Source organism: Oreochromis aureus, linkage group 19 (genome assembly GCF_013358895.1).
Source record: "Oreochromis aureus strain Israel breed Guangdong linkage group 19, ZZ_aureus, whole genome shotgun sequence".
Classification (NCBI taxonomy): Eukaryota; Metazoa; Chordata; class Actinopteri; order Cichliformes; family Cichlidae; genus Oreochromis; species Oreochromis aureus.
In genome coordinates this window covers 18,708,054-18,720,201 of record NC_052960.1, presented here as the reverse complement: position 1 = coordinate 18,720,201, position 12,148 = coordinate 18,708,054, and the positions used below count along the sequence as shown (strand labels likewise).

The following is a 12,148-nucleotide window of genomic DNA, read 5'->3' as shown; positions in this document are numbered from 1 at the left end:
CTCTATCCTCTTATCACGGAGTCAATGCCTGTGGGTTCAGCTCAACTCGCGCTTGTCGCTGCGCGCTTCTCAAAATGACTAAAAGGCTAATCTCTTATCACAGTTCTTCATTTTCTAATACTGTTGTAATCTTCATGTCTGTATAATCACTTCTGTGTGTTTGTTTTTTTGTTTTTTACACACAATGAATTATAGCAGCTGACATTTACCGCTACAGAAAGCCACTCATACTGAAAGAAACTTTCTTGTTAAATGTCAACTCTTTCTGCTTGTGCTTCTTTAATCAGCTATTTTTTTTTTTAGAATGAATTCATGCAGCGAGACGCTTACAGCACGTCTCGAAAATGTTCATGCTTCCACGAGAGCAATCGTTCCACTGCAGGCACTGAATACAGCATATAAACAATACAGTATTTAACAGTCACCTCCGCTTTATCGCCTCTCATCAGCAAAATAGTCTTGTTTCACCTATTTATACTGTATATACATACAGCCAGAGAAAAGAGAGCGTTACCTGGAATGAGTGCTTGTAATGAGTGTTCATACTGTGCTCACTGTCAGCGTCTAATAATTCACAACCATATCTTTGCCGTCGCTCCTTTAGTCATCTGCTGCACAGCCAGCAAAGGGCATTTAAACCAACATTTATCAAAGTTGTTTCTGTTTCTGTTGTTAGTAACATCTGGAAGCATGTGCGTGTTCCAGCTGTGCTCACAGCCGGTGGAAGGTGGAGGGCACAGACTGCGCACAGAACTGGAGGAGTCTCTTACTGAGGATGACGCCGGCGCAGACCAGCGCAAAGCCGCTGGCGACAGTGGACACCACAACAGCCAGGATCAGGGATGTCGGCATCGGGCCCGGTGGAGTCGGGCCTTGAGGAGCTGCTGGAGAGGTGGAGCAGAGATTGTCTGTTAGCATTTGTTAGCTGCTTAGATGCACTGTAAAATAAAATCCTAATATAAAAGTATTGTACTGTGTATTTTACAGTTTTGTTCTGTTCTTCTAGAATATCATAAAATTGACATAAATAGACTGATTTCACATTTCAAATGTAAATTAACGTAAAATCACTGTAATGTAATAAAACATAATTTTCTTGTTTTTTAAATGTATTTGTCTGTACATATGCATATTTAGATTGTTAAAATACATTCACAAATGTATCATGATTTCACAAATATTTGTAATCAGAAGGTTGCCGGTTCGAGCCCCGGCTTGGACACTCTCGGTCGTCGTGCCCTTGTTCAAGACTCTTCACCTACCCTACTGGTGATGGTGCGATATGGCAGCCTCGCCTCTGTCCCAGGGCATGCAATCCATTATTATTTAAACCAACTGTTAACTGTATATTTCTGTAATTTACGTATTATTATTCATATTGCCACATTCATTGACCTTGTTTATAGGTAATTTCATTGTTTAATCACATTAACATGTTCCTAATTTAATGTTTAAAAGCACTGGAAAAAGGCAAAATCACATGTAACATTAGGGCAACAAACTGTATTGTCATTACTGAAAATAACCGTATTTTTATGAGAAAGTTATTTTCTGTTATTTTCTGGTATTATTTTGGCGCCCCAGCTGCCGGAATATTACTGTTTTTCTAGGATTTTTTTTTTTTAACAGTGTGGGAAAGAATTGTGAGGGATTAAAAGTGTCACGTGACATTAAAACAAAACATCTGACATATCATGGCTCACAAGTAAAAGCAGAAGCGTTTGCTGGGTTTTACAGACATACTTAGAGGCCTAGAACATGTAACGTTGTCAGTGTCCAGGACTTCATCATCATCATCACAGAGGCAGAGGATGAGGTGAGTGTCTGCTTCTCGTTTGCAGCTCTGCGTCTGACAGTGGCTGCAGTTCAGCTGCACCTTGATCTCACACTCACCGTGACTTTCCATTGCTAGAAAGAAGACAGGAAATAAACACAAACATCAAAAGGAAAACTATTTGTTAGAGAGTGAGGAGATCAAATCAACACACATTTAGCTCTGCAGCCTATTTGTCTTTGCCATAGAGGGAAAAGACATCTGTGGCACAGAGAAACAAGCTTTAGTATAGCAGGTTTTGGCTATAAAATGAAAGCCACACTGCTCCTTTGTTGCCCTGTAAATTCCAACTAGACCACCAAACTAAAAGGTAATCCCTAAACAAAAACTCCCACAAAATAGAGTACATAAAACTGTGATTTTTAAATGGAAGCACAATTATGACAGATTAAAGAATAAATAGATGGAGATGATCCAGAAAGTACTTTGGTCTTTCCATGACACTATAAAATCAGGCTTGTTATTGTCCTAACACATTACATGTTGTGCACAAGTAAAGTTGGTTAATTACTGTCAAGAACATCTTGTGCTTGTGATCAAATAGCTTTTTAATACATTCATACCCCCGCCTCTCTCTCCCTTTCCAAAATAAGTGGGACACTCTGTAAAATTCTGCAACCACAGCACTTGGTCTTCTTGGTTCCCAAACTTTTACAGAGTGTTTAAAGAGTGTTAAACGATGAGATGATGCAACAAAGTGATAAACGTGTTGCTGGCCTCAAATTCAAAATGAGCACATAAAATAAAAACAAAAGGAAGACAATTTCTCAACATTTGATGTGTTGCCTTGGTACCATTTTCGGTAAATTACAGAGTTATATCCCATGGTCCTGGCTCTCCAACCGGTTATCTTGAGTTTGTGTTGGACTTATTATCCGTTTCTTTGGAATTAGAAGATTTTCATGTTCTAGTTCGTGATTAATGACTCTTGACTTTAGTATTCCTTGGTGCCTGTGAATTTTGTTATATACATTTCTTCTTCTTGGTTCTTGTTCAGTTATGTTAGCTCCCTTTTTGTGTCTAGTCTGACCTAGTCGTGTCTCTCTTTGGCCTGTCTCTGTGGTTGTCTGGTCGAGTTCCCGTAATCATCACTAATCTTTGTGTTTCGTCCTTTTGGGTCCCCATTGTGACATGGCTCGACGTCTGTTCCTTGTGTCAAGTTAACATGTCTTGGTCTAGGTCTCAGTATGTGTGTTAGTTCCTATTTTATTTTGATAGTCCATCGTCCTGTGTGCGTCATGTTCAGTTTTTCTTCCCCCGTCTTGTTCGTTAGATTCTGTTCAGCTGTGCTTCCAGGTGTGTCCACTCTCCTCTTGTGTCTATAACATCTGCATCTCCCTCTGTTCTTTGTTGTGCTCTTCCTCTTAGTGTGTGAGTTTCTGTTGGTCTCATTTGCCTCTTGTTAGTTTATCCTTATCCTGCTCTATTGTTCTTTCTGTTTACCTTGCCTCTTATCAGCTAAATAATGATTTTGAGTTGATTTCTGTCTGCTGAGCCCTGCGTTCAGTCCACTCTCTGCCACATGCCTGTTCCTTTTACAGAAAAGGATTTGCCGTTGCAGTACAACCGGTTTTCTGTTTTGTTTTAAAAACATATTTTTATATCATCAGTGCGTGTGTACACTACACCATCTACATATATGGTGGATATGAAAATGACATGATGTTACACAGTGTCTGAAAATCTCCTGTTAAACAGGTGCTAAAGCTGCCTACAAAAGTCAGACAAACGTTGGTAAAAGTGTGTCCCACTGCTGCTGAAGTGTGTTGCTGGTATTAATATGTTATATTAAGTTAAATATTATATATATATATATATATAATTTGAAACTAATAAAGGATTTTAATTATTGGAAAACAATTACTGCAAATTTATGCATACAGTACAGCAGAGCTGCTTTTTTAATGTTCTTTCTATAATTAGTTTAATTGATAAACTAAATTCTGACGTAGGAAGAGCCTCATTGTTTTAATGATGCAGTTTTCTAACAGGAAGAAGAATAGGGCTTCTCCATGTGTCCTCGATTTATTAAACTCATCCTTCAATTAAAGCGAGAGATCATTTAACTACATCACAGAGAAAAATGCATTTGCCTTGAAATTTAATTATTATAATAATCTCTCTCTCTCTTTTTTCCCCCCTGATCGTGCTTTGAATGTGTTTCATGTTGCAGACCCCGACATTGTGTTTTAAAGTGGCAGGGCACACTGCATAAACAACAAAGTCTTTCACATGAGAATGGAGGCCTGTCTGTTGGCGCCGAAGGCAACAGGCTGCATGACGCTGTGAATTAGCCACTTTCCTGTTCCTCCCACTGAATAATGAGAATCAGATGGGCTGTTAGTTTCAATAAAAATAGGAAAAAAAAATAAGCCCATATATTCATGAGAATGCTTCTATTCCTAAATGTTCAGATAATCTGATACAAACAGATAGAAAAGCAATTAACACACAAACACATATCCTTGCACACCTTTCTGAGGACTTGTCCTTGATATAGTGCATTCCCTAGTCTAAACTAAACCATCTCATCACGACTGATTGCCCAACCCCAACCCAAACAGCCACTTCTGCTTGTGGGATCCAGCATTTTTGGTCCTCACAAAGCTGCTGAACCCTGCATGTACTGTGGTCTCCTGGATTTGTGACCCCACAAATATAGTTCAAAGCACACTGAGACAAAAGCACACCGAGAGACATTGACTGGTTTAGCTGTTAGGAGTATTACATGATCCTGAGGATTTGTCATTTGAGATAAACATCACTGTCACAAAAACATAATGCATGGTGCTATTTTAGACCTATACACACTGAGCCTGTAGTTTGTAGCCTCATTTATGGCATTACACACTAATCACACAGTAATCAGGCAATGACCTCTGTTCGCTGATGACGTTTTTGGTAAATATCTGAGCGCACGCAGAGATTTTCATTACAGAGTCTGTTTTTAATACAGTGTCGCCCGGGGGCCAAGCGAGCACAGCGAGTCGGTGTTGGTTTGGCCTTTTTCACAATGTACATAGATATTATTAAACCGTTTAACGATGAACTCATGAGAGCGGGAATTTCCTGTTACTAGCTTTTTTTAAAACAAACTTTTACTTTAGCTCTGTTGTTTTCCATTCTACTTTGCTGGAGTCTTCCTCTTAACTCTAGCGTGATCACACAATTTTAAACCTATGCCAAGGTGCTACATTTATCTAAGGCTTTCAGCTGCATCTCATTGGCTTTATTAGCTGATGGAGAATGAAGCACTTGCTCTTTCTTGCTTTAGTCTATTTAGTACTTGAATAAGCACTCTAATCTGATCTTCTAGTTGTACAAAACGTTTTAGCTCAACATCCAGTTATAACCTTCTAAAAAATATTCTGTAGCATCTCAAGGTTTTCATCTGAGAATGGTATTTGCTCTTTTGCATCCTGTATCCTCCGCTAATCTCTTAAAACCTCTCGTTATAAAGATGCAGGAGTAGGGTGCCACGCTCAGTCTCACCTGCCAGAGGCTGCAGAAAAATCTCTCCCATCGGGTGAATAAATGAAATTCCATTCTGACCATCAGCTGTGATGTCATCTGTCAATGCAGCATCGCCTCCTGTCAAAAACAAACCAATAAAAATAATAGTAATAACTTTAACTCTCTTGTCTAAACGACACTTTTCTTTTGATGTAAAATCCCTATATTGACTCTCTGAAGTGTGATTATCAAGGCAAAAAATACCTTAATCCTAACTCAAATGTAGTTCTTAACACTGCTTGCAGCAGTGGGAAATTATGCATGAACGTTACACTAAAAATGAAGAACAGATTGCTGGCGCAGAAGTAATGAATCAAGCTGAGCAGTATTTTCAGCAGACCGCAGTCAAAATAACCCACAATCAGCTGATACTCCTCTATGCATTCAGTCATCGAACCTCACAAAGAGGTTAAAAAATTTAGTCTGGGTTGAAATAACAATATGATGACAAAATACGGTTACCTCTGTATCCTCCTCCACCTCCTCCAGCTGTGCATGCACCGCCTCCTCCTCCAAACCCTCCGAAGGTTGACCAGCTGAGCTTAGACAGCGCCAGGGGGCATGAAGATCCCCCCTCGGCACCTTCCACCAGGGATCTGCCAGCCATCAGGTGAGAACTTGAACTACCTTTCCAGCCGCCACCTCCACCTTTAAGGGAAACAAAACAAAGTCATTCACCGTTACAAGAGCTACTTTGGGAGTTTTGCGCAAGGTTGTAAAACACGGTTCCTGTGTTTGATGTTTGCTGCAGCGAAAAAACTGACCGACTGAGAACAACGAAAAAATTAGTTGCCATTTAAAATTAGTTTAATGAGGATTCATAAAATGACCTGAAGGCTTACACTGTTGCTGTAATGCGAGTGAGGCAGCTTTGATTTTAAAAGGGTACTCGAGAGATTTAGAAATTATACACAGGTCAAAGTATCCTGACTTTTAAGCCCCGGTGTGGATCAAGATCCAAAAACAGGCTTTCTGTCATAACTTTGCATCTACCAAACCCAAATCAGGTTGTATGACTGATATCTTTCGAGTACCTTTTTTCTCAGATTTGACAGGGGTCCCTAAAGAGTAACTATTTTCACACTTCATGACTACTAAATTCATGTTTTTATGTTCTGCTCAGGTTACACTGAGATTCTTTGCAGTCTGGATGTAAGCACAGACACAATCATCTACAGCCACCAACATGTGTAGTGTTGTGAGCTTGTCTCCACCCTCACAAATCAGGCCCTACTTTCGACTGGTGATTCAGCATAATGAATCAGTGGTGGAGGCAATCAGTGAGAGAGCTGCCTGTCTGTTAAGCCAGAAAGCACACTTTAAAGACAAATAAGTTCAGTCTTGTTTAGACTATAATTGAGAAGGTCAGACCACATCCAGTCCGATGTGGAGTGTATAAAATATAGAAACGAGGGAGAAATTTTAGCACAGGGCTTTTGATTTTTCCGACAGTTTTTTGTTCTGTTGTTGTGTTTCTTTGTTTCCATTCACAGGCAGGGTGGGTGGACAAAGGGTCAAGAGTAAAGCGTCAGCTATTCGGTCACCATTAAAATGTTAAAACTGAAAGGAGATTTTCCGCCCATCCACTTGGAGACTGATGTCAGATACAGCAACAATGTAGCTATACTGCAGCTTTGTTTTTGGCATGAATTTAACCTTTGAATGCACCAAAGTGGACTGATGAATACAGAGACACCTCGCAATGAATAATAAGAGTTAACGGGTTCAACCATCAGTCGATCAACAGCTCTAATCTACAATGACGGGCAGATATAAGCAGGTTTCATATAAACAACATATCAAAGGCAGACAAGCTTCACTGAAAGATGTTCCTCTGCCCTTCAGAGGTCTTTGATCAGTGATAATATACTGTATATGTACGGCTTGTCTCATGTGGTGGCAGGATGACCACTTTAAACATCAGCACACATGCAAACGCGCAGTTCACACACAAGCGCGCGTAAACAGAAAGACCTCATCTGTTCAGTACTTCGAGCTACAAACTTGCTCTGACACGCAGATCTTCATCTAAACAGTCTCTCAGAGGTTTCAATAAGATGAGTTGATAAACGGTTCTCGTTGAGACTCGGCTGGTCAGAAGGGATTTACTGAGAATGTTCCAGAGGAAGAAGTGAATTCCAGATACATCCCATTATCCACAGGCCAAACACATGCATGCCAACCTGCGCCACCCTGTGTGTGTGAGAATACAGAACAAACCAATCCTCTCATATCTCCAGCTACCTTTTGGACAAACGAAATGCGTGCTTCGGTATCAGACGACTCTGAATTCAGTCAGAACAACGTCTTCTCATCCAAAGTTTATAGCACATTCTTTATAAGAAAATTAAACTTTTCTTTGAACATAAAGTGTAGAGGGTAATTTGTAACCAAAACGAAAAAATACCCACAATTGCAGCTTTTACAGTTAGGTAAGAAAGTATCTGGACAATGAAACAATTTTTGTAATTTTGCTTTTGTACACCTCCACAGTGGATTCTGAATCAAACAATCAAGATGTAATTGAAGTGCAGACTTTCAGCTTTAAATGAAGGGGTTTAACAAAAGTGCTGCATTGACTAGGAAAACATAAAAGGACAAACTAAGACAAGTTTACGTATGAGGACTGTTTTCAACACTCAGGAAGTTCCTTTCCTTTTGCACACTTACAAAAGACATGTTATTGCCCCAAAAATGTATGGATCCAACTTTATATTAAATTGCATGCACCGTTTTCTGTAATAAATTTTTTGTGTGTGCTGCTGAGTATTAAAACATGCAATGCAACAACCAATAGCATTCCATCTAAATAATTTTATTGAATCTAGTTTTTAATAGGGAAAAATGCCAGGAACACTGATTCTGGAAAGCTGTTGTTTTCATTCTTTTAAATAATTGAATAGAAGATTTAATACTGTGGGCACAATAAAAATAACTTCATTTTCCTCAGTTATGCAAGGGTGGACGGAGTCATCTTAAAGTCAGACATCTCAAGATTCGAACACATCAAAGTGAAGTTATTTAGTGATGAGTGACCTTTGTGGCCTGTATTGGACAAAGAAGCAGCCCTTATTCATTTATTTTTTGCTAGGAAAATAACAAAATATCTGTAGTTATTCATTAGAAACACATTATAGAGCAAAGAGTTTGTACAATTCTAATGAGTTTGAAGGCAAATGTTTGGTACGACCACCTTTATTGGGCTGCTTTCTTGTCATTTCCCTGGGCTCCTTGAAGGACATTCAAAGCTCTTCTTTGGATGTTGGATGCCTTTTGTTGCATTCACTGTCAAGATGAGCCCACACTGCTTCAATAATGTTGAGGTCTCAGCTCTGGGCGGGCGAATCCATCACTGATAGTCATCGATTGTGTTTTTCTACCCCGGTATGCTTTTACTGAATTTGCAGGGTATTTGGGATCAATGTCATGTTAAAAAATGAAGCCACTGCCAATCAGATGCTTTCCAGATGGTATTGGATGATCAAGATCTGATGGTACTTTCCTATGTTTGTAATTCTGCCAAAACCTCCACTGTGTTTCACAGATGGCTGTAGAAAGTTAATGTTGTACCTCACTCAATGGTTCGAGCCAAAAATGTAAAATTTGGATTCATTTTTCCATTTGACGTTTTGCCATTGATTTTCAGTCCAGTTCTTGTGTAATGTCGCATACCTCAGCTGTTTCTTCTCCATCTTTCCCTTCCTTAAGAATGGCTTCTTGATAGCCAGCCTTCCACTGAGACCATTTCTGATGAGCCTTCAGTGAATGGTAGATGACTCAACAGAAGGGTGTTTTTGGCATTTTTTATAGATTCAGCTAAAATAGCAGAAAAAATTCAGAGTTTTTGCAACAGGACGCTAGCAACAATGAGCTTATACTACCTGCTGCACCAGTTCGGCCGTTGCTACTGGGAGCTTCGGTGCTGTTTTCATACTGCTCCAGTGGTATGTTGTCCAGACTGGACTCTGGGTCCTCCAGGTAGGCATTTCCTCCTCCACCAGCTGCGATCAGCAAGGGAACCAGCTCTCCACCCTCCTTCTGAAAAGACCACGCATGAGTAAATCTTTCAATTTCATTTATTTAAATGATGATGAACACTTTATATAAGCTACACAACAACTTTAGAAGTCCTGATGGTACAATAGATAAGAGCGATCATAAAAGAAGTGAACTAAAGTTCCATGCTGCATGCAGATATAATCTATATTTAAATCTATGGATTAAAGAATGAAACACTGCTGAATCATTTCAAATGCTTATGTGCCACAGTGCTGTATCTTAACAATGCTATGCACACAAACCCAGAGAAAATGCACACGCTTCAGAAACAACTCAAAGTGTCTTCTGCTACCTTAAAGACGTACGTTGCTCCCCCTCCTCCGCCTCCTCCTCCAGCCCACTCTACACCAGCCTGCAGCTTGAGGTTGTCTTCAATCACAGATGACTCTCCGAGGCAGATCTTTTGGGTGTGAGGATTTCTCTAAAACATGTGGAAGATGGAAAATCAAGCTCCACAAGATTTTAAAAAAAAAGAAAAAGAAAAAGTTGCAGAAACATGAACCTGGCATTGAAAAAGGAAAATCAGAATTTAGGTCGCCGTCTCGTCTCTCCTCTCTAAGACATCCCACTGGGAAATCGCGCACATCAACAAATCCTTCCAGCTTGCTCTCACCCTCACTATACTCACCCCTGGGCATGCGTCCTCTCCCTGGTGTCCCACCAAGATGTAAAGCATATCTCCTTTTTCCAGAGGAAAGATGGCAGAAATAAAGACCCCATGGTTGCGTTTGTTGTGGTTTTTGGCTCCTTTTCCTCCTGCAGCCCCATAAGCAGAGATCCTGAGGGGGGATCATTGCAACAGAAGGAGATTTAATCCTTGATCTTAAATGACGTGCTTTTAGGCTTAGCCACGCACTATATACCATAATGGATAACAAAAACCACATTACACTTGAGCAAATGGCTGCAGATGTCTGTCGTAAAATGTGGATTATGAAATAGTTAACAGTGGTCCTAATAAGATTCCTTATTACAAACTCACATCGTGTTAATGTGGCTAGGAATTACATGTGTGTATAATTTAACTTTCTACAAATCCGGCCATTAATCCAGCTACTTTTGCCTCATCTCATGCCGTAATCGTGATAATGAGGTTGTTTGGCTGGCTGTGCAAAGACAATAGAAGCGCTTGAGGTTTTTTATCTGGCAATGCAACAACCAGTAAAAGTGAACAAGGCCAAAATAATTTAACACAGAACACAAAATCACACCTCTAAACTGACACCCAGCTCTCTAAATCACACAAGGAGCCATTTGAATAAATGCTGCCTTTTCGGTGGCTGAGCCCCTAAAAACAACTCAAGTATGAATGATATCTGGAGTTAGACTTCCAAAATCCTCTCTTACAGCAATGGCTGTTTTACAAAACAAGAAAGGATTTTCTTTTTGTTTTTGTTAATGTTAACAAATCCCCTGAAAAGATTTAAACCGGTAGTGCATTTTTGATGCTTTATGATTTCCCTGCAGCACCTGTGCCTCCACATCCCAGGCGCTTTCATCTTCAAAACAAATAAATATAGAGCTTCATTTTTCTGTTGTTTCTAACACACATTCGTGACTGGAAATACCAAGACACATGCAAAACGTCTGCCTTGGTGCACCGGCCACAGAATTTAAAGATGCAGAAACCTAACTTCCCTTTTTTTTAAAGGGCAAGAGAAACATGACAGAAGGCTGCTGAGGTGGTGGTAGAGTAAGTCACAAGCTTGTCCGCTGAAGACTTTGTGTTTTTCTCTTTTCTTTAAGCGTTCAATATTTTTAGCGATGGATTTGCTGCACTTAGGAGTACTTACACTAGTGTGTGCAGAACTGAATCAAAAATAAGCTCCGGTGCTCGAGTTTGCAATAACACAAATGTCAATCCTGCGGCTCGCTGATGTAGTCATTTTGGATAACAATCTTTCTCCACTGAGCAGAGTTATGAAGTTCTACGGAGCTGTTAGTGAGATAAAATCAAAGCAGGCTTTTCAGAGGATTTGTGGACAACAGCGAAAATGGAAAAAATACAACCAAAGGCCGCTATTTACAAAAAGCTGTACATGTTCCCTGGCTCGGTATCACCGACCACTTACAGGTATCTGTTAGTAGCAGGCACCTTCCACATCTGAACTCCTTTCAAGTGTCCCTCCTTCCCCACAGTAACATTGATATTTTTGTTCCTGTAAGTGCTGTCACACTGGGCTTGGGTTGGGCCCTGTGGTCCACTGGCACCGCATGATGTAAACCACCAAGTCATCAGAGAAACCTCTATAAAAGGCAAAATAAAGGAGGGAAAATACTGCTTTTAGTTGTTTAATAAGCTGCGAAAACTACGACCATTTTCACATTTTGATGTGGAGGGGAAAAAAGTACCGAAAGCATGAAAATCAGTAAACAGCTGACATAAGATACACAGTGAAAAACAGACGCATACATATGGCACATATGTATGTGTCTGTGTATGTACAAGAGTCACAGGTAATTGCATTAAGGAGCTGGCATGTGATTGCCGAACACAGGCTGGATTAAAAGCTTCTGGTTAGCTGTGATGAGTGAACAATTGACCACCTGGTGTGCAAATTGTGCAAACAGAATGGATTAAAGATGACACAGTAGACTGGGACGCTTCAGAAATTCACACGCTACACAAGATAACTGCTGGAGCTGCGCACTACCTGAGGCCGAAGGCTCCGGAAGGGGGCTTAAGAAATCTTCAAAGTCGGTCGCGGGCAGCAGAAAGTTGAGATCTGATGGAGGGGAGGG

At 40.2% G+C, this 12,148-nt stretch overlaps 1 protein-coding gene across 2 annotated transcripts in view; it reads right to left on the bottom strand.

The window, feature by feature from the left end:
• Window positions 1-12,148, bottom strand: part of ltk (leukocyte receptor tyrosine kinase) — a 61,581-nt gene that overhangs the window by 12,078 nt on the left and 37,355 nt on the right. The window contains exons 11-19 of one of the 2 annotated variants that reach the window (XM_031758391.2): window positions 12,061-12,132; window positions 11,479-11,653; window positions 10,035-10,185; window positions 9,699-9,827; window positions 9,229-9,385; window positions 5,810-5,995; window positions 5,327-5,425; window positions 1,744-1,908; window positions 771-884 (exon numbers count right to left, since the gene is read on the bottom strand). In XM_031758391.2, the coding sequence (XP_031614251.2) occupies window positions 771-884; window positions 1,744-1,908; window positions 5,327-5,425; window positions 5,810-5,995; window positions 9,229-9,385; window positions 9,699-9,827; window positions 10,035-10,185; window positions 11,479-11,653; window positions 12,061-12,132 (1,248 nt within the window). The remainder of the gene's footprint in view (window positions 1-770; window positions 885-1,743; window positions 1,909-5,326; window positions 5,426-5,809; window positions 5,996-9,228; window positions 9,386-9,698; window positions 9,828-10,034; window positions 10,186-11,478; window positions 11,654-12,060; window positions 12,133-12,148) is intronic. The other variant, XM_039603426.1, reaches the window with a different exon arrangement.